General features: G+C 38.9%; 1 protein-coding gene across 1 annotated transcript in view; it reads left to right on the top strand.

Annotated features, from left to right (window-relative positions):
• ascc3 (activating signal cointegrator 1 complex subunit 3) overlaps nucleotides 1–22119 on the top strand; it is a 200279-nt gene that overhangs the window by 66609 nt on the left and 111551 nt on the right. Inside the window, exons 13-15 of the mRNA XM_065028002.1 lie at nucleotides 1457–1633; nucleotides 2034–2105; nucleotides 5749–5883. Of these exons, the coding sequence (XP_064884074.1) occupies nucleotides 1457–1633; nucleotides 2034–2105; nucleotides 5749–5883 (384 nt within the window). The remainder of the gene's footprint in view (nucleotides 1–1456; nucleotides 1634–2033; nucleotides 2106–5748; nucleotides 5884–22119) is intronic.

A 22119-nucleotide genomic window follows, 5' to 3' on the forward strand; every position in this document is an offset into this window, starting at 1 on the left:
CTGTTCTCTCTCCCTCGCTGCTCTCTGTCTGCATCTATCTGTTCTCTCTCCCTCGCTGCTCTCTGTCTGCATCTATCTGTTCTCTCTCTTCCTCGCTGCTCTCTGTCTGCATCTATCTGTTCTCTCTCCCTCGCTGCTCTCTGTCTGCATCTATCTGTTCTCTCTCCCTCGCTGCTCTCTGTCTGCATCTATCTGTTCTCTCTCTTCCTCGCTGCTCTCTGTCTGCATCTATCTGTTCTCTCTCCCTCGCTGCTCTCTGTCTGCATCTATCTGTTCTCTATCCCTCGCTGCTCTCTGTCTGCATCTATCTGTTCTCTATCCCTCACTGCCCTCTGTCTGCATCTATCTGTTCTCTATCCCTCACTGCCCTCTGTCTGCATCTATCTGTTCTCTATCCCTCACTGCTCTCTGTCTGCATCTATCTGTTCTCTCTCCCTCACTGCCCTCTGTCTGCATCTATCGGTTCTCTCTCCCTCGCTGCTCTCTGTCTGCATCTATCTGTTCTCTCCCTCGCTTCTCTCTGTCTGCATCTATCTGTTCTCTCCCTCGCTTCTCTCTGTCTGCATCTATCTGTTCTCTCCCTCGCTTCTCTCTGTCTGCATCTATCTGTTCTCTCTCCCTCACTGCCCTCTGTCTGCATCTATCTGTTCTCTCTCCCTCGCTGCTCTCTGTCTGCATCTATCTGTTCTCTCTCCCTCACTGCCCTCTGTCTGCATCTATCTGTTCTCTCTCCCTCACTGCCCTCTGTCTGCATCTATCTGTTCTCTCCCTCACTGCTCTCTGTCTGCATCTATCTGTTCTCTCTCCCTCACTGCCCTCTGTCTGCATCTATCTGTTCTCTCTCCCTCACTGCCCTCTGTCTGCATCTATCTGTTCTCTATCCCTCACTGCTCTCTGTCTGCATCTATCTGTTCTCTATCCCTCACTGCTCTCTGTCTGCATCTATCTGTTCTCTCTCCCTCACTGCCCTCTGTCTGCATCTATCTGTCCGCTCCCTCGCTGCTCTCTGTCTGCATCTATCTGTTCGCTCCCTCGCTGCTCTCTGTCTGCATCTATCTGTCCGCTCCCTCGCTGCTCTCTGTCTACATCTATCTGTCCGCTCCCTCGCTGCTCTCTGTCTGCATCTCTGTTCTCTCGCGCTCGCTTTCTTTCTCTCCCATTCGCATTCTCTCTCCCACACACACAGACAAACCTACACGGTCTTTCTCTCTCTGAAGTGTTTGCACATAGCCCACCTCTCGTGTAAGACAGCACTTCTCTCACTTCTTCCCTGTCGAGGAGACTGGTGTAGGGAAGCATCCAGGTAGGATCCAAATCACCTACTGAAATCACTGTGTCATGACTGGTGAAGTCCAGTCGGATTGTGATGTCGTCATTCTGGGACTTTGCTGTAAGATGTCCATTCAGAGTACGTCATCATGGTGTGACCTTTGACCTTGGTGTGGGTTTATTCCAGGTGGAGTCAACCCAGAGTATGATCCGTATCCTGGGTCTGTCGGCCACGCTGCCCAACTACCTGGACGTGGCCTCCTTCCTCCACGTCAACCCCTACATCGGACTCTTCTACTTCGACAGCCGCTTCAGACCCGTGCCCCTCGGACAGAGCTTCGTAGGCATCAAGTCCACCAACAAGGTGACCACACACACACACACTGCTAACACGCATCAAGCTGACCATACTGCCAGAACTCATGTGTCTTTAGCAGGGCCAGGAGTTCTGTTTTACCACGTTCTTCTGAATCATTTGACCTGGTCAAACGTAGGGGAAAGGGGATACCTAGTGAGTTGCTCAACTGAATGCATTCAACTGAAATGTGTTTTCTTCATTTAACCCAACCCCTCTGAATCAGAGAGGTGGGGGGGGCTGCCTTAATCGATGTCCGTGTCATCGGTACCCGGATAGCAGTTGTTGTTGGGAGGTAACTGCCTTGCTCAAGGGCAGAATGGCAGGTTCGATTCGAACCAGCGACCTTTCGTTTACTCGGCCAATGCTCTTAAACCGTTCTAACACAGCTAATATGTGTTTCTCTCAGATCCAGCAGCTTCATGATATGGAGGAGGTTTGCTATGAGAAGGTTCTGGAGCAGATCAGAAATGGACATCAGGTAAGGCTCTCTGTACTGTACTGTATGTGTGTGTTAGTCTGTCTCCCTCTCCAGCCCCCAGCTGACTCACTCCCCCAGCTTCCAGAGTTGTGGATTCATCCATTTCCACTTAGCCCCATCTGCGCTGTGTGTTAAGTTCCCAGTCCAACCTGCTGGTTCTGTCTGTATCCCCTTAACATATACCCACACACCTATGCAAACAACACGTACCAACACTTGTGTGTGTGTACACATTGTCTCATTCAAACACACACAGTGCACAAGTAAATTAATCTACACACAGTTTGCCTGCAGTCAATACATGTTTTTAAAAGGATCTGAAATACTGTACCAGGTTCTGGTATCTGAATTGGAAAATGTGGTTTGTGTTTTCAGTCTCAGTCGGCGAGTCTAGATGTGATGTCATCTTTCTGTCTGTGGGTCACAGCCCTGAAGCCAAAACTCTCCAATAGGGAGCATCTGTCTAGGCTCCATATTAAATTGTCAGAAATGGCTGTGACATATATTAATTTCATCTGGGAGGGTGATAGATGGAATTGTCTGGATGAAGCCCCCTGGCCCTCCTGTGCTGGGGTTTCAGCCCGGCAGACGGAACTTTAATAAGCTCTCAAACCAGCAGTTACCATGGACGCTTCCCTCCTCACAGCTCTGCACTGATAAAACAGCTTCAATAAATAACAGTTTGCTGCAGTGGGCCCACAGCGAGGGGATGGAAGAGACGCCAGGCTAGGCTACGCTGCTCAATCTGTGCTAACCCCTGCTTAGTATAGGTAATCCTGCAGAAAGAGTTTTAACTTGAGGCTTATTAATAGAATAGACTGTTTGATGATATCACATTGACATATCGTGTGTGTGTGTGTGTGTGTGTGTGTGTGTGATGTACAGCATCACATTAAGAGAATGTTTCACTTCATCTGGCGTTGCTGCCGCAAGTCATTTCCAAACCCCACACATTCTGTAATTTCTTAAGTCACTGTGCTGAGGAGATGAAACTATCCAGCTAGGCCCTGCTGCTGCTGCCTTCAACATGGCTGAATGATGACACATTAGATTTGAAGAGAAAGAAAATAAGTTTCAAGCTGACATTTCAAAATGTTTTGAGCTTGTAATGCATCATAATTAGAGGTCGACCGATTATGATTTTTCAACGCCGATACCGATTATTGGAGGACCCCCAAAAAAAAAGCTGATACCGATTAATCGGACGATTTACACGTTTTAAAATGATAATGACAATTACAACAATACTGAATGAACACTTATTTTAACTTAATATAATACATCAATAAAATCAATTTATCCTCAAGTAAATAATGAAACATGTTCAATTTGGTTTAAATCATGCAAAAACAAAGTGTTGGAGAAGAAAGTAAAAGTGCAATATGTGCTATGTAAGAAAGCTAACGTTTCAGTTCCTTGCTCAGAACATGAGAACATATGAAAGCTAGTGGTTCCTTTTAACATGAGTCTTCAATATTTGTATTTCATTAACCTTTGACTATTGGATGTTCTTATAGGCACTTTAGTATTGCCAATGTAACAGTATAGCTTCCGTCCCTCTCCTCGCTCCTCCCTGGGCTTGAACTAGCAACACAACGACAACAGCCACCATCGAAGCAGCGTTACCCATGCAGAGCAAGGGAAACAACCACCCCAAGGCTCAGAGCGACTGAAGTTTGAAACGCTATTAGCACGACTAGCTAACTAGCTAGCCATTTCACTTCGGTTACACCAGCCTCATCTCGGGAGTTGATAGGCTTGAAGTCATAAACAGCGCAATGCTTGATGCACAACGAAGAGCTGCTGGCAAATCGCACGAAAGTGCTGTTTTAATGAATGTTTACGCGCCTGCTTCTGCCTTCCACCGCTCAGTCAGATACTTAAATACTTGTATGCTCAGTCAGATTATATGCAACGCAGGACACGCTAGATAATATCTAGTAATATCATCAACCATGTGTAGTTAACTAGTGATTATGATTGATTGTTTTTTATAGGATAAGTTTAATCCTAGCTAGCAACTTACCTTGGCTTTCTGCATTCGCGTAACAGGCAGGCTCCTTGTGGAGTGCAACGAGAGAGAGGCAGGTCGTTATTGTGTTGGACTAGTTAACTGTAAGGTTGCAAGATTGGTTCCCCGAGCTGACAAGGTGAAAATCTGTCGTTCTGCCCCTGAACAAGGCAGTTAACCCACCGTTCCTAGGCAGTCATTGAAAATAAGTATCTGTTCTTAACTGACTTGCCTAGTTAAATAAAAGGTATAAAATAATAATAATAATAATATTAAATTGAATAAAAAAATTGTCTAATCGGAGCCACCCCCCCAAAAAATTGAAATCGTCCCTAATTAATTGGCCATTCCGATTAATCGGTCGACCTCTAATCATAATGCATCATGTAAAATGTGCTACAACATATTCAGCACAGCTTTGGTGGCTCTCCTGTCTCACAACTCATTTGACTGCTGCTATTGGACAAACTATACTTACTGGAATATACATTTTAATCCCCCTTCCAAAGATCTATTTCTCTGTGTGTGTGTGTCCAGTGAATGTTTGGTAGTGACGTAGTGGTAAAAAATATTAGGTGGGTAAACTGATCGGCGGGTACAGTGACATTTTCTGAGACTCATTATGATACATTACATTAGGATACATTACATTGGGATACATTACATACATTACATTACTACCGGCCAAGCCCTCCCTAACCCGGACGACGCTAGGCCAATTGTGCATGGACCTCCCGGTCGCGGCCGGCTGCGACAGAGCCTGGGCTCGAACCCAGAGTTTCTGGTGGCACAGCTAGCACTGCGATGCAATGCCCTAGACCACTGCGCCACCCGGATTACATTACATTATGATACATTACATTATGAAACAGTGACAGAGGAGGGATAACACTTCTGAGCTCTGCAGCAGAACCGAAATCAAGGTGGCACATTATCTGTTATGAGGCTCCCTCTGTGACTGGTACAAAGACAGAGGAAGGAAACATACCCTTCAGGCCTGTACTCACACACACAGACACACACACTCACACATGGATATTAACATGCTATCTCTTATCTCCTCTCCCACTGTCTCTCATATTCTCTCTCCCTCCCTCCTCTCTCTAGTCCCTTTATAGTGTCCTTAAAATACAAGGGGGAAGTAGGTAGGTAGGGAGGGAGGGAGGGAGAGTCCTTTGCCTCCATCTCATAACTGTCTTGTATTTCTGTTATTGATTGTTTTGTCCGTGGTATTGACTGTTTTACAAGGGCAAACTGAGTGTAATAGGAAAATGATAGCCCTTCTCTGTCCTTTTAACAAAAGATTAAAATGGCACCGTGACCTTCTTCTGTTCTCATACAGTACAGCAGGAGAGAAGTATCTGCAGTCACAATGGATCTTTATTGTGGCAAGGAACAGCACTGCACAGTAGTGCTTTTAGATGAGAGGAATGTTGTAGCGAACAGTATGGGTTGACCTCTACCTCTATTTCTCTGTGTTTTGACCTTTGACCCCAGACTGATCTGTGTCTGTGTTCTCTGCGTCTTCCAGGTGATGGTGTTTGTCTATGCTCAAGACTGACTTCTCTCCGTCCTCTGTGTTTTCCCCTTTGACCCAGGCTGACCCGTGTCTCTGTTCTTTGTGTGACCCAGGTGATGGTGTTTGTCCACGCTCGTAATGCCACGGTGAGGACAGCCATGGGGCTGATCGAGATGGCTAAGAACCGGGGAGAGTCTTCCTTCTTCCAGCCAGACCATGGACCTGACTACGGCCAGTGTGAGAAATCAGTAAGGAACATACGTTGGTTTATTTCTGTTTCAGGTGAGGAGTAACTACTGGTTAGGAGTAGACCTGGGTTAGGAGTAGACCTGGGTTAGGAGTAGACCTGGGTTAGGAGTAGACCTGGGTTAGGAGTAGACCTGCTGGTTGAGAGTAACTGCTGGTTGAGAGTAAGTACTGGTTGAGAGTAAGTACTGGTTGAGAGTAAGTACTGGTTGAGAGTAAGTACTGGTTAGGAGTAGACCTGGGTTAGGAGTAACTGCTGGTTAAGAGTAACTGCTGGTTAAGAGTAAGTACTGGTTAGGAGTAAGTACTGGTTAGGAGTAAGTACTGGTTAGGAGTAAGTACTGGTTAGGAGTAAGTACTGGTTAGGAGTAAGTACTGGTTAGGAGTAAGTCCTGGTTAGGAGTAAGTACTGGTTTGGACTAAGTACTGGTTGGTAATAACTACTGGTGAGGAGTAGACGTGGGTTTGGATAACTACTGGTTAGGCGTAACTACTGGTTAGGAGTAGACGTGGGTTAGGAGTAACTACTGGTTAGGAGTAGACGTGGGTTAGGAGTAACTACTGGTTAGGAGTAGACGTGGGTTAGGAGTAACTACTGGTTAGGAGTAGGCGTGGGTTAGGAGTAACTAATGGTTAGGAGTAGACGTGGGTTAGGAGTAACTACTGGTTAGGAGTAGACGTGGGTTAGGAGTAACTACTGGTTAGGAGTAGACGTGGGTTAGGAGTAACTACTGGTTAGGAGTAGACGTGGGTTAGGAGTAACTACTGGTTTGGAGTAGGCGTGGGTTAGGAGTAACTACTGGTTTGGAGTAGGCGTGGGTTAGGAGTAACTACTGGTTAGGAGTAGGCGTGGGTTAGGAGTAACTACTGGTTAGGAGTAGACCTTGGTTAGGAGTAACTACTGGTTAGGAGTAGACCTGGGTTAGGAGTAACTACTGGTTAGGAGTAGACGTGAGATAGTGTTGGCTGCAGGGATTGTCAGGACCATCTGAGTCTTTACATGGAGCACAGGTACAGTGTGCCAGGGTTAAGAGGCTTACACATGAGTTCACGTTAGATAAAGGTAATCTATGTTACTATATCTGGACACACACACTAATCACCATTCTTCTAGACAGTGTTGACTCAATTCAGTGCACCACTGCTGTAGACTGTTACTCCTACCCCTGTTTATCGTAATAGTGTTTGAGTGGACTAAAGTAACTGTATCTGTAGACTCCAGTCTACTGGAGAGTGTACTAAAGTTACTGTATCTATAGACTCCAGTCTACTGGAGAGTGTACTAAAGTAACTGTATCTGTAGGCTCCACTCTACTAGAGAGTGTACTAAAGTAACTGTATCTGTAGACTCCAGTCTACTGGAGAGTGTACTAAAGTAACTGTATCTGTAGACTCCAGTCTACTGGAGAGTGTACTAAAGTAACTGTATCTGTAGACTCCAGTCTACTGGAGAGTGTACTAAAGTAACTGTATCTGTAGACTCCAGTCTACTGGAGAGTGTACTAAAGTAACTGTATCTGTAGACTCCAGTCTACTGGAGAGTGTACTAAAGTAACTGTATCTGTAGACTCCAGTCTACTGGAGAGTGTACTAAAGTAACTGTATCTGTAGACTCCAGTCTACTAGAGAGTGTACTAAAGTAACTGTATCTGTAGACTCCAGTCTACTGGAGAGTGTACTAAAGTAACTGTATCTGTAGACTCCATTCTACTGGAGAGTGTACTAAAGTAACTGTATCTGTAGACTCCAGTCTACTGGAGAGTGTACTAAAGTAACTGTATCTGTAGACTCCAGTCTACTGGAGAGTGTACTAAAGTAACTGTAACTATAGACTCCAGTCTACTGGAGAGTGTACTAAAGTTACTGTAAATATAGACTCCAGTCTACTGGAGAGTGTACTAAAGTAACTGTATCTGTAGACTCCAGTCTACTGGAGAGTGTACTAAAGTAACTGTATCTATAGACTCCAGTCTACTGGAGAGTGTACTAAAGTTACTGTAACAATGGACTCCAGTCTACTGGAGAGGGTACTAAAGTTACTGTAACTATAGACTCCAGTCTACTGGAGAGTGTACTAAAGTTACTGTAACAATGGACTCCAGACTACTGGAGAGTGTAATAAAGTTACTGTAACTGTAGACTCCAGACAACTGGAGAGTGTTCTAAAGTTACTGTATCTGTAGACTCCAGTCTACTGGAGAGTGTACTAAAGTAACTGTATCTGTAGACTCCAGTCTACTGGAGAGTGTACTAAAGTAACTGTAACTATAGACTCCAGTCTACTGGAGAGTGTACTAAAGTTACTGTAAATATAGACTCCAGTCTACTGGAGAGTGTACTAAATTTACTGTAACTATAGACTCCAGTCTACTGGAGAGTGTTCTAAATTTACTGTAACTATAGACTCCAGTCTACTGGAGAGTGTTCTAAAGTTACTGTAACTATAGACTCCAGTCTACTGGAGAGTGTACTAAAGTAACTGTATCTGTAGACTCCAGTCTACTGGAGAGTGTACTAAAGTAACTGTAACTATAGACTCCAGTCTACTGGAGAGTGTACTAAAGTTACTGTAAATATAGACTCCAGTCTACTGGAGAGTGTACTAAATTTACTCTAACTATAGACTCCAGTCTACTGGAGAGTGTTCTAAATTTACTGTAACTATAGACTCCAGTCTACTGGAGAGTGTTCTAAAGTTACTGTAACTATAGACTCCAGTCTACTGGAGAGTGTACTAAAGTTACTGTAAATATAGACTCCAGTCTACTGGAGAGTGTACTAAAGTTACTGTAACAATGGACTCCAGTCTACTGGAGAGTGTTCTAAAGTTACTGTAACTATAGACTCCAGTCTACTGGAGAGTGTACTAAAGTAACTGTAACAATGGACTCCAGTCTACTGGAGAGTGTTCTAAAGTTACTGTAACTATAGACTCCAGTCTACTGGAGAGTGTACTAAAGTAACTGTAACAATGGACTCCAGTCTACTGGAGAGTGTTCTAAAGTTACTGTAACAATGGACTCCAGTCTACTGGAGAGTGTACTAAAGTTACTGTAACTATAGACTCCAGTCTACTGGAGAGTGTACTAAAGTTACTGTAACTATAGACTCCAGTCTACTGGAGAGTGTACTAAAGTAACTGTAACAATGGACTCCAGTGTACTAAAGTTACTGTGTGTACTGTAAAGTGGCTGTGCGCTCCTAGGCTGGCTCTCCTCTTTGGCTCAGGCTACAGACAAACACCGTTATTTATGAGCATTTATTCATGAGATTTAAAGGAGAGGAAAGTGAGAGAAATTGAGGTCAGGCACCTCTTTAGAGTGGGTTCCTAGGGGGAGAGCTGTAAACAAAGAGGAAGGATGTGTGTGAGAGTCAGAGAGGCCCGCTCTGCCCCCGTAGATACCATGAACAAACTTTACAGCACTCAGATACAGGCCAATTAACAGGCCAGGGAAGTGAAGTGGAGCTCTGTCACTCGGCGTGTGTTGTCTAAGTGTTTTATCTACTGGGTGTTTGACTGCCTTCTACTTATGCTGTGAATAAGAACAGCACAGGTGTTGAATGTGCTTGAGGAGGACAGTACTGATATTTAACCTGTAGACCATGGAGTAGAGTTCTGGTTGAAGATGAAGACCGAGGCGGGCAGGCGGGCGGGGGCAGGCAGGCAGGCAGGTTTAGGTGTGTAGCCATAAAATGTGAAATTAGCATGCTATAGTCATTTAAATGGGTCTCTGTGTGTGTAGCTTGGCCCATGCTCTAGTCCAGTTGGACCCAACCAGACTCACTATTTCTTGTCTAGTTAGAGGAGCGTATGATCAGAACCTGCTGGTCAGAACCTGCTGGTCATGATTGATTCTATTCATCCTGAGCCCATGGCTACAGTCAATCACACAGGACAGGGATCAATAGACAGCCGTGCGTGCGCGCACACACACAGACCAGTGTCAGGGTTGGCCTGCTGCCCCCTCAGTGATTTCTGAAAGTCACTCTGCTCCTCTCCACCTCACACTACTCTACCACTGGGGCTACGGCATGGACCGCACTCTCACTGTGTGTGTCTTTTTGTGTGTGCGTGCATGTGTTGTGCGCACACACACTCTTAAGTAATGGTGTGTGTGCACGGAGAGTACACAGGGGTGTATCTGCAGCAGTCCTCACAGGACGACGGTTAGTCAGACTGTATGTCTCTCCGTATTTGAATCTCCCCCAGCAGAGAGAGAGCAGTACAGCAACATGAGGCAGAGTGATAAATCTACTAACCTTTCCTTTATTCCTCGGGGCCGGCCCAAGATTGATGTGCCTCTAATCTTCCCTCCTATTTATATGGGGAAATGTATAAATATACAAATCATATCACTTTTCACGCTTTGTAAATCCGCAAATACACATGAGAGATTATGTCGTGGCCTGGTTTGACAGAATGGATATGAATTAGTTGAAGATAGTGTGTGTGTGTGTATGCCTGGGAATATACATATTTAATTGTGTGAAGCACAATAATACACTTAATTATCTGTTGTTTATGATACATGTAAGACATCAGAAAAGAAATAGACATCATAAAAAGACATCAGAAATAGACATCAGAAATAGACATCAGAAATAGACATCAGAAATAGACATCAGAAAATAGACATCAGAAATAGACATCAGAAAAAGACAATAGACATCAGAAATAGACATCAGAAATAGACAATAGACATCAGAAATAGACATCAGAAAGCTAATGAACTGTAAAGAGGACTGTGTGCTCCTGTTGAGCTGTGAATTCGACCCTCAGTACAGATGGGGCTGCAACACTTTAGTCAGTGATACAATAAGATACAATTATTGTTACTTTCTTTTGATTTCTGATGTTAACCTTTAAATAGACTAAACCCACGATTATAGCTTGTTGTTCCATGGTTTATACAGTATATGATTAAAGCTGGTTGTTCCATGGTTTATTCAGTATATGATTAAAGCTGGTTGTTCCATGGTTTATTCAGTATATGATTAAAGCTGGTTGTTCCGTGGTTTATACAGCATATGATTAAAGCTGGTTGTTCCATGGTTTATACAGATTAAAGCTGGTTGTTCCATGGTTTATACAGTATATGATTAAAGCTGGTTGTTCCATGGTTTATACAGCATATGATTAAAGCTGGTTGTTCCATGGTTTATACAGCATATGATTAAAGCTGGTTGTTCCATGGTTTATACAGATTAAAGCTGGTTGTTCCATGGTTTATACAGATTAAAGCTGGTTGTTCCATGGTTTATACAGATTAAAGCTGTTTGTTCCATGGTTTATACAGTATATGATTAAAGCTGGTTGTTCCATGGTTTATACAGTATATGGTTAAAACTGGTTGTTCCATGGTTTATACAGATTAAAGCTGGTTGTTCCATGGTTTATACAGATTAAAGCTGGTTGTTCCATGGTTTATACAGTATATGATTAAAGCTGTTTGTTCCATGGTTTATACAGATTAAAGCTGGTTGTTCCATGGTTTATACAGTATATGATTAAAGCTGGTTGTTCCATGGTTTATACAGTATATGATTAAAGCTGGTTGTTCCATGGTTAAACAGATTAAAGCTGGTTGTTCCATGGTTAAACAGATTAAAGCTGTTTGTTCCATGGTTTATACAGTATATGATTAAAGCTGGTTGTTCCATGGTTTATACAGTATATGGTTAAAGCTGGTTGTTCCATGGTTTATACAGATTAAAGCTGGTTGTTCCATGGTTTATACAGCATATGATTAAAGCTGTTTGTTCCATGGTTTATACAGATTAAAGCTGGTTGTTCCATGGTTTATACAGTATATGATTAAAGCTGGTTGTTCCATGGTTTATACAGTATATGATTAAAGCTGGTTGTTCCATGGTTAAACAGATTAAAGCTGGTTGTTCCATGGTTAAACAGATTAAAGCTGTTTGTTCCATGGTTTATACAGTATATGATTAAAGCTGGTTGTTCCATGGTTTATACAGTATATGATTAAAGCTGGTTGTTCCATGGTTTATACAGATTAAAGCTGTTTGTTCCATGGTTTATAGAGATTAAAGCTGGTTGTTCCATGGTTTATACAGATTAAAGCTGTTTGTTCCATGGTTTATACAGATTAAAGCTTGTTGTTCCATGGTTTATACAGTATATGATTAAAGCTGGTTGTTCCATGGTTTATACAGTATATTATTAAAGCTGGTTGGTCCATGGTTTATATTATTAAAGCTGGTTGTTCCATGGTTTATACAGATTAAAGCTGGTTGTTCCATGGTTTATACAGATTAAAGCTTGTTGTTCCATGGTTTATACAGTATATGATTAAAGCTGGTTGTTCCATGGTTTATACAGTATATGATTAAAGCTGGTTGTTCCATGGTTTATACACTATATGATTAAAGCTGGTTGTTCCATGGTTTATACAGTATATGGTTAAAGCTCGTTGTTCCATGGTTTATACAGTATATGATTAAAGCTGGTTGTTCCATGGTTTATACAGATTATAGCTGGTTGTTCCATGGTTTATAGAGATTAAAGCTGGTTGTTCCATGGTTTATACAGGTTAAAGCTGGTTGTTCCATGGTTTATACAGATTAAAGCTGGTTGTTCCATGGTTTATACAGATTAAAGCTGGTTGTTCCATGGTTTATACAGATTAAAGCTGGTTGTTCCATGGTTTATACAGTATATGATTAAAGATGGTTGTTCCATGGTTTATACAGATTAAAGCTGGTTGTTCCATGGTTTATACAGATTAAAGCTGGTTGTTCCATGGATTATACAGATTAAAGCTGGTTGTTCCATGGTTTATACAGATTAAAGCTGGTTGTTCCATGGTTTATACAGTATATGATTAAAGCTGGTTGTTCCATGGTTTATACAGATTAAAGCTGGTTATTCCATGGTTTATACAGTATATGATTAAAGCTGGTTGTTCCATGGTTTATACAGTATATGATTAAAGCTGGTTGTTCCATGGTTTATACAGATTAAAGCTGGTTGTTCCATGGTTTATAGAGATTAAAGCTGGTTGTTCCATGGTTTATAGAGATTAAAGCTGGTTGTTCCATGGTTTATATAGATTAAAGCTGTTTGTTCCATGGTATATACAGATTAAAGCTGGTTGTTCCATGGTTTATACAGATTAAAGCTGGTTGTTCCATGGTTTATACAGCATATGATTAAAGCTGGTTGTTCCATGGTTTATACAGCATATGATTAAAGCTGGTTGTTCCATGGTTTATACAGATTAAAGCTGGTTATTCCATGGTTTATACAGTATATGATTAAAGCTGGTTGTTCCATGGTTTATACAGTATATGATTAAAGCTGGTTGTTCCATGGTTTATACAGTATATGATTAAAGCTCGTTGTTCCATGGTTTATACAGTATATTATTAAAGCTGGTTGGTCCATGGTTTATATTATTAAAGCTGGTTGTTCCATGGTTTATACAGATTAAAGCTGGTTGTTCCATGGTTTATACAGATTAAAGCTTGTTGTTCCATGGTTTATACAGTATATGATTAAAGCTGGTTGTTCCATGGTTTATACAGTATATGATTAAAGCTGGTTGTTCCATGGTTTATACAGTATATGGTTAAAGCTCGTTGTTCCATGGTTTATACAGTATATGGTTAAAGCTCGTTGTTCCATGGTTTATACAGTATATGATTAAAGCTGGTTGTTCCATGGTTTATACAGATTATAGCTGGTTGTTCCATGGTTTATAGAGATTAAAGCTGGTTGTTCCATGGTTTATACAGGTTAAAGCTGGTTGTTCCATGGTTTATACAGATTAAAGCTGGTTGTTCCATGGTTTATACAGATTAAAGCTGGTTGTTCCATGGTTTATACAGTATATGATTAAAGATGGTTGTTCCATGGTTTATACAGATTAAAGCTGGTTGTTCCATGGTTTATACAGATTAAAGCTGGTTGTTCCATGGATTATACAGATTAAAGCTGGTTGTTCCATGGTTTATACAGATTAAAGCTGGTTGTTCCATGGTTTATACAGTATATGATTAAAGCTGGTTGTTCCATGGTTTATACAGATTAAAGCTGGTTGTTCCATGGTTTATACAGTATATGATTAAAGCTGGTTGTTCCATGGTTTATACAGTATATGATTAAAGCTGGTTGTTCCATGGTTTATACAGTATATGGTTAAAGCTGGTTGTTCCATGGTTTATACAGTATATGATTAAAGCTGGTTGTTCCATGGTTTATACAGATTAAAGCTGGTTGTTCCATGGTTTATAGAGATTAAAGCTGGTTGTTCCATGGTTTATAGAGATTAAAGCTGGTTGTTCCATGGTTTATATAGATTAAAGCTGTTTGTTCCATGGTATATACAGATTAAAGCTGGTTGTTCCATGGTTTATACAGATTAAAGCTGGTTGTTCCATGGTTTATACAGCATATGATTAAAGCTGGTTGTTCCATGGTTTATACAGCATATGATTAAAGCTGGTTGTTCCATGGTTTATACAGATTAAAGCTGGTTGTTCCATGGTTTATACAGTATATGATTAAAGCTGGTTGTTCCATGGTTTATACAGTATATGATTAAAGCTGGTTGTTCCATGGTTTATACAGTATATGATTAAAGCTCGTTGTTCCATGGTTTATACAGTATATTATTAAAGCTGGTTGGTCCATGGTTTATATTATTAAAGCTGGTTGTTCCATGGTTTATACAGATTAAAGCTGGTTGTTCCATGGTTTATACAGATTAAAGCTTGTTGTTCCATGGTTTATACAGTATATGATTAAAGCTGGTTGTTCCATGGTTTATACAGTATATGATTAAAGCTGGTTGTTCCATGGTTTATACAGTATATGGTTAAAGCTCGTTGTTCCATGGTTTATACAGTATATGATTAAAGCTGGTTGTTCCATGGTTTATACAGATTAAAGCTGTTTGTTCCATGGTTTATAGAGATTAAAGCTGGTTGTTCCATGGTTTATACAGATTAAAGCTGTTTGTTCCATGGTTTATACAGATTAAAGCTGGTTGTTCCATGGTTTATACAGATTAAAGCTGGTTGTTCCATGGTTTATACAGATTAAAGCTGGTTGTTCCATGGTTTATACAGTATATGATTAAAGATGGTTGTTCCATGGTTTATACAGATTAAAGCTGGTTGTTCCATGGTTTATACAGATTAAAGCTGGTTGTTCCATGGTTTATACAGTATATGATTAAAGCTGGTTGTTCCATGGTTTATACAGATTAAAGATGGTTGTTCCATGGTTTATACAGATTAAAGCCTGTTGTTCCATGGTTTATACAGTATATGATTAAAGCTGGTTGTTCCATGGTTTATACAGTATATGATTAAAGCTGGTTGTTCCATGGTTTATACAGTATATGGTTAAAGCTGGTTGTTCCATGGTTTATACAGTATATGATTAAAGCTGGTTGTTCCATGGTTTATACAGATTAAAGCTGGTTGTTCCATGGTTTATAGAGATTAAAGCTGGTTGTTCCATGGTTTATAGAGATTAAAGCTGGTTGTTCCATGGTTTATATAGATTAAAGCTGTTTGTTCCATGGTATATACAGATTAAAGCTGGTTGTTCCATGGTTTATACAGATTAAAGCTGGTTGTTCCATGGTTTATACAGCATATGATTAAAGCTGGTTGTTCCATGGTTTATACAGCATATGATTAAAGCTGGTTGTTCCATGGTTTATACAGTATATGATTAAAGCTGGTTGTTCCATGGTTTATACAGCATATGATTAAAGATGGTTGTTCCATGGTTTATACAGTATATGATTAAAGATGGTTGTTCCATGGTTTATACAGTATATGATTAAAGCTGGTTGTTCCATGGTTTATACAGCATATGATTAAAGATGGTTGTTCCATGGTTTATACAGTATATGATTAAAGCTGGTTGTTCCATGGTTTATACAGTATATGATTAAAGCTGGTTGTTCCATGGTTTATACACTATATGATTAAAGCTGGTTGTTCCATGGTTTATACAGTATATGGTTAAAGCTCGTTGTTCCATGGTTTATACAGTATATGATTAAAGCTGGTTGTTCCATGGTTTATACAGATTATAGCTGGTTGTTCCATGGTTTATAGAGATTAAAGCTGGTTGTTCCATGGTTTATACAGGTTAAAGCTGGTTGTTCCATGGTTTATACAGATTAAAGCTGGTTGTTCCATGGTTTATACAGATTAAAGCTGGTTGTTCCATGGTTTATACAGATTAAAGCTGGTTGTTCCATGGTTTATACAGTATATGATTAAAGATGGTTGTTCCATGGTTTATACAGATTAAAGCTGGTTGTTCCATGGTTTATACAGATTAAAGCTGGTTGTTCCATGGATTATACAGATTAAAGCTGGTTGTTCCATGGTTTATACAGATTAAAGCTAGTTGTTCCATGGTTTATACAGTATATGATTAAAGCTGGTTGTTCCATGGTTTATACAGATTAAAGCTGGTTGTTCCATGGTTTATAGAGATTAAAGCTGGTTGTTCCATGGTTTATAGAGATTAAAGCTGGTTGTTCCATGGTTTATAGAGATTAAAGCTGGTTGTTCCATGGTTTATACAGATTAAAGCTGGTTGTTCCATGGTTTATACAGCATATGATTAAAGCTGGTTGTTCCATGGTTTATACAGCATATGATTAAAGCTGGTTGTTCCATGGTTTATACAGTATATGATTAAAGCTGGTTGTTCCATGGTTTATACAGCATATGATTAAAGATGGTTGTTCCATGGTTTATACAGTATATGATTAAAGCTGGTTGTTCCATGGTTTATACAGATTAAAGCTGGTTGTTCCATGGTTTATACAGATTAAAACTGGTTGTTCCATGGTTTATACAGGTTAAAGCTGGTTGTTCCATGGTTTATACAGGTTAAAGCTGGTTGTTCCATGGTTTATACAGATTAAAGCTGGTTATTCCATGGTTTATACAGATTAAAGCTGGTTGTTCCATGGTTTATACAGTATATGATTAAAGATGGTTGTTCCATGGTTTATGCAGATTAAAGCTGGTTGTTCCATGGTTTATACAGTATATGATTAAAGCTGGTTGTTCCATGGTTTATACAGTATATGATTAAAGCTCGTTGTTCCATGGTTTATACAGTATATGATTAAAGCTGGTTGTTCCATGGTTTATACAGTATATGATTAAAGCTGGTTGTTCCATGGTTTATACAGTATATGATTAAAGCTGGTTGTTCCATGGTTTATACAGTATATGATTAAAGCTCGTTGTTCCATGGTTTATACAGTATATGATTAAAGCTCGTTGTTCCATGGTTTATACAGTATATGATTAAAGCTGGTTGTTCCATGGTTTATACAGATTAAAGCTGGTTGTTCCATGGTTTATACAGATTAAAGCTGGTTGTTCCATGGTTTATACAGATTAAAGCTGGTTGTTCCATGGTTTATACAGTATATGATTAAAGCTCGTTGTTCCATGGTTTATACAGTATATGATTAAAGCTCGTTGTTCCATGGTTTATACAGATTAAAGCTGGTTGTTCCATGGTTTATACAGTATATGATTAAAGCTCGTTGTTCCATGGTTTATACAGTATATGATTAAAGCTCGTTGTTCCATGGTTTATACAGTATATGATTAAAGCTCGTTGTTCCATGATTTATACAGTATATGATTAAAGCTGGTTGTTCCATGGTTTATACAGCATATGATTAAAGATGGTTGTTCCATGGTTTATACAGCATATGATTAAAGATGGTTGTTCCATGGTTTATACAGTATATGATTAAAGCTGGTTGTTCCATGGTTTATACAGCATATGATTAAAGATGGTTGTTCCATGGTTTATACAGTATATGATTAAAGCTGGTTGTTCCATGGTTTATACAGCATATGATTAAAGATGGTTGTTCCATGGTTTATACAGTATATGATTAAAGCTGGTTGTTCCATGGTTTATACAGCATATGATTAAAGATGGTTGTTCCATGGTTTATACAGTATATGATTAAAGCTGGTTGTTCCATGGTTTATACAGATTAAAGCTGGTTGTTCCATGGTTTATACAGGTTAAAGCTGGTTGTTCCATGGTTTATACAGATTAAAGCTGGTTGTTCCATGGTTTATACAGTATATGATTAAAGATGGTTGTTCCATGGTTTATGCAGATTAAAGCTGGTTGTTCCATGGTTTATACAGTATATGATTAAAGCTGGTTGTTCCATGGTTTATACAGATTAAAGCTGGTTGTTCCATGGTTTATACAGATTAAAGCTGGTTGTTCCATGGTTTATACAGATTAAAGCTGGTTGTTCCATGGTTTATACAGTATATGATTAAAGCTCGTTGTTCCATGGTTTATACAGTATATGATTAAAGCTCGTTGTTCCATGGTTTATACAGATTAAAGCTGGTTGTTCCATGGTTTATACAGTATATGATTAAAGCTCGTTGTTCCATGGTTTATACAGTATATGATTAAAGCTCGTTGTTCCATGGTTTATACAGTATATGATTAAAGCTCGTTGTTCCATGATTTATACAGTATATGATTAAAGCTGGTTGTTCCATGGTTTATACAGTATATGATTAAAGCTCGTTGTTCCATGGTTTATACAGTATATGATTAAAGCTCGTTGTTCCATGGTTTATACAGTATATGATTAAAGCTGGTTGTTCCATGGTTTATACAGTATATGATTATAGCTGGTTGTTCCATGGTTTATACAGTATATGATTAAAGCTCGTTGTTCCATGGTTTATACAGTATATGATTAAAGCTGGTTGTTCCATGGTTTATACAGATTAAAGCTGGTTGTTCCATGGTTTATACAGATTAAAGCTGGTTGTTCCATGGTTTATACAGATTAAAGCTGGTTGTTCCATGGTTTATACAGTATATGATTAAAGCTCGTTGTTCCATGGTTTATACAGTATATGATTAAAGCTCGTTGTTCCATGGTTTATACAGATTAAAGCTGGTTGTTCCATGGTTTATACAGTATATGATTAAAGCTCGTTGTTCCATGGTTTATACAGTATATGATTAAAGCTCGTTGTTCCATGGTTTATACAGTATATGATTAAAGCTCGTTGTTCCATGATTTATACAGTATATGATTAAAGCTGGTTGTTCCATGGTTTATACAGCATATGATTAAAGCTGGTTGTTCCATGGTTTATACAGCATATGATTAAAGATGGTTGTTCCATGGTTTATACAGTATATGATTAAAGCTGGTTGTTCCATGGTTTATACAGCATATGATTAAAGATGGTTGTTCCATGGTTTATACAGTATATGATTAAAGCTGGTTGTTCCATGGTTTATACAGCATATTATTAAAGATGGTTGTTCCATGGTTTATACAGTATATGATTAAAGCTGGTTGTTCCATGGTTTATACAGATTAAAGCTGGTTGTTCCATGGTTTATACAGGTTAAAGCTGGTTGTTCCATGGTTTATACAGATTAAAGCTGGTTGTTCCATGGTTTATACAGATTAAAGCTGGTTGTTCCATGGTTTATACAGTATATGATTAAAGATGGTTGTTCCATGGTTTATACAGTATATGATTAAAGCTGGTTGTTCCATGGTTTATACAGTATATGATTAAAGCTGGTTGTTCCATGGTTTATACAGTATATGATTAAAGCTGGTTGTTCCATGGTTTATACAGATTAAAGCTGGTTGTTCCATGGTTTATACAGATTAAAGCTGGTTGTTCCATGGTTTATACAGATTAAAGCTGGTTGTTCCATGGTTTATACAGTATATGATTAAAGCTCGTTGTTCCATGGTTTATACAGTATATGATTAAAGCTCGTTGTTCCATGGTTTATACAGATTAAAGCTGGTTGTTCCATGGTTTATACAGTATATGATTAAAGCTCGTTGTTCCATGGTTTATACAGTATATGATTAAAGCTCGTTGTTCCATGGTTTATACAGTATATGATTAAAGCTCGTTGTTCCATGATTTATACAGTATATGATTAAAGCTGGTTGTTCCATGGTTTATACAGTATATGATTAAAGCTGGTTGTTCCATGGTTTATACAGTATATGATTAAAGCTGGTTGTTCCATGGTTTATACAGTATATGATTAAAGCTGGTTGTTCCATGGTTTATACAGATTAAAGCTGGTTGTTCCATGGTTTATACAGATTAAAGCTGTTTGTTCCATTGTTTATACAGATTAAAGCTGTTTGTTCCATGGTTTATACAGATTAAAGCTGGTTGTTCCATGGTTTATACAGATTAAAGCTGGTTGTTCCATGGTTTATACAGATTAAAGCTGGTTGTTCCATGGTTTATACAGATTAAAGCTGGTTGTTCCATGGTTTATACAGATTAAAGGTGGTTGTTCCATGGTTTATACAGATTAAAGCTGGTTGTTCCATGGTTTATACAGATTAAAGCTGGTTGTTCCATGGTTTATACAGCATATGATTAAAGCTGGTTGTTCCATGGTTTATACCGTATATGGTTAAAACTGGTTGTTCCATGGTTTTAGGTTAAAGCTCGTTGTTCCATGGTTTATACAGATTAAAGCTGGTTGTTCCATGGTTTATACAGATTAAAGCTGGTTGTTCCATGGTTTATACAGTATATGATTAAAGCTGGTTGTTCCATTGTTTATACAGATTATAGCTGGTTGTTCCATGGTTTATACAGATTAAAACTTGTTGTTCCATGGTTTAAACAGTATATGATTAAAGCTGGTTGTTCCATGGTTTATACAGATTAAAGCTGGTTGTTCCATGGTGTATACAGATTAAAGCTGGTTGTTCCATGGTTTATACAGATTAAAGCTGGTTGTTCCATGGTTTATACAGTATATGATTAAAGCTGGTTGTTCCATGGTTTATACAGTATATGGTTAAAGCTGGTTGTTCCATGGTTTATACAGATTAAAGCTGGTTGTTCCATGGTTTATACAGATTAAAGCTGGTTGTTCCATGGTTTATACAGTATATGATTAAAGCTCGTTGTTCCATGGTTTATACAGTATATGATTAAAGCTGGTTGTTCCATGGTTTATACAGTATATGATTAAAGCTCGTTGTTCCATGGTTTATACAGATTAAAGCTGGTTGTTCCATGGTTTATACAGTATATGATTAAAGCTGGTTGTTCCATGGTTTATACAGTATATGATTAAAGCTGGTTGTTCCATGGTTTATACAGATTAAAGCTGGTTGTTCCATGGTTTATACAGATTAAAGCTGGTTGTTCCATGGTTTATACAGTATATGATTAAAGCTGGTTGTTCCATGGTTTATACAGTATATGATTAAAGCTGGTTGTTCCATGGTTTATACAGTATATGATTAAAGCTGGTTGTTCCATGGTTTATACAGTATATGATTAAAGATGGTCGTTCCATGGTTTATACAGATTAAAGCTGGTTGTTCCATGGTTTATACAGATTAAAGCTGGTTGTTCCATGGTTTATACAGATTAAAGCTGGTTGTTCCATGGTTTATACAGTATATGATTAAAGCTGGTTGTTCCATGGTTTATACAGTATATGATTAAAGCTGGTTGTTCCATGGTTTATACAGTATATGATTAAAGCTGGTTGTTCCATGGTTTATACAGTATATGATTAAAGCTGGTTGTTCCATGATTTATACAGTATATGATTAAAGCTGGTTGTTCCATGATTTATACAGTATATGATTAAAGCTGGTTGTTCCATGGTTTATACAGCATATGATTAAAGCTGGTTGTTCCATGGTTTATACAGTATATGATTAAAGCTGGTTGTTCCATGGTTTATACAGATTAAAGCTGGTTGTTCCATGGTTTATACAGATTAAAGCTGGTTGTTCCATGGTTTATACAGATTAAAGCTGGTTGTTCCATGGTTTATACAGTATATGATTACAGATGGTTGTTCCATGGTTTATACAGATTAAAGCTGATTGTTCCATGGTTTATACAGTATATGATTAAAGATGGCAAATGTAAATGTTCCATGGTTTATACAGATTAAAGCTGGTTGTTCCATGGTTTATACAGTATATGATTAAAGCTGGTTGTTCCGTGGTTTATACAGCATATGATTAAAGCTGGTTGTTCCATGGTTTATACAGTATATGATTAAAGCTGGTTGTTCCATGGTTTATACAGATTAAAGATGGTTGTTCCATGGTTTATACAGATTAAAGCTGGTTGTTCCATGGTTTATACAGGTTAAAGCTGGTTGTTCCATGGTTTATACAGATTAAAGCTGGTTGTTCTAT

The sequence above is a fragment of the Oncorhynchus nerka genome, linkage group LG14, assembly GCF_034236695.1.
Source record: "Oncorhynchus nerka isolate Pitt River linkage group LG14, Oner_Uvic_2.0, whole genome shotgun sequence".
Classification (NCBI taxonomy): domain Eukaryota; kingdom Metazoa; phylum Chordata; class Actinopteri; order Salmoniformes; family Salmonidae; genus Oncorhynchus; species Oncorhynchus nerka.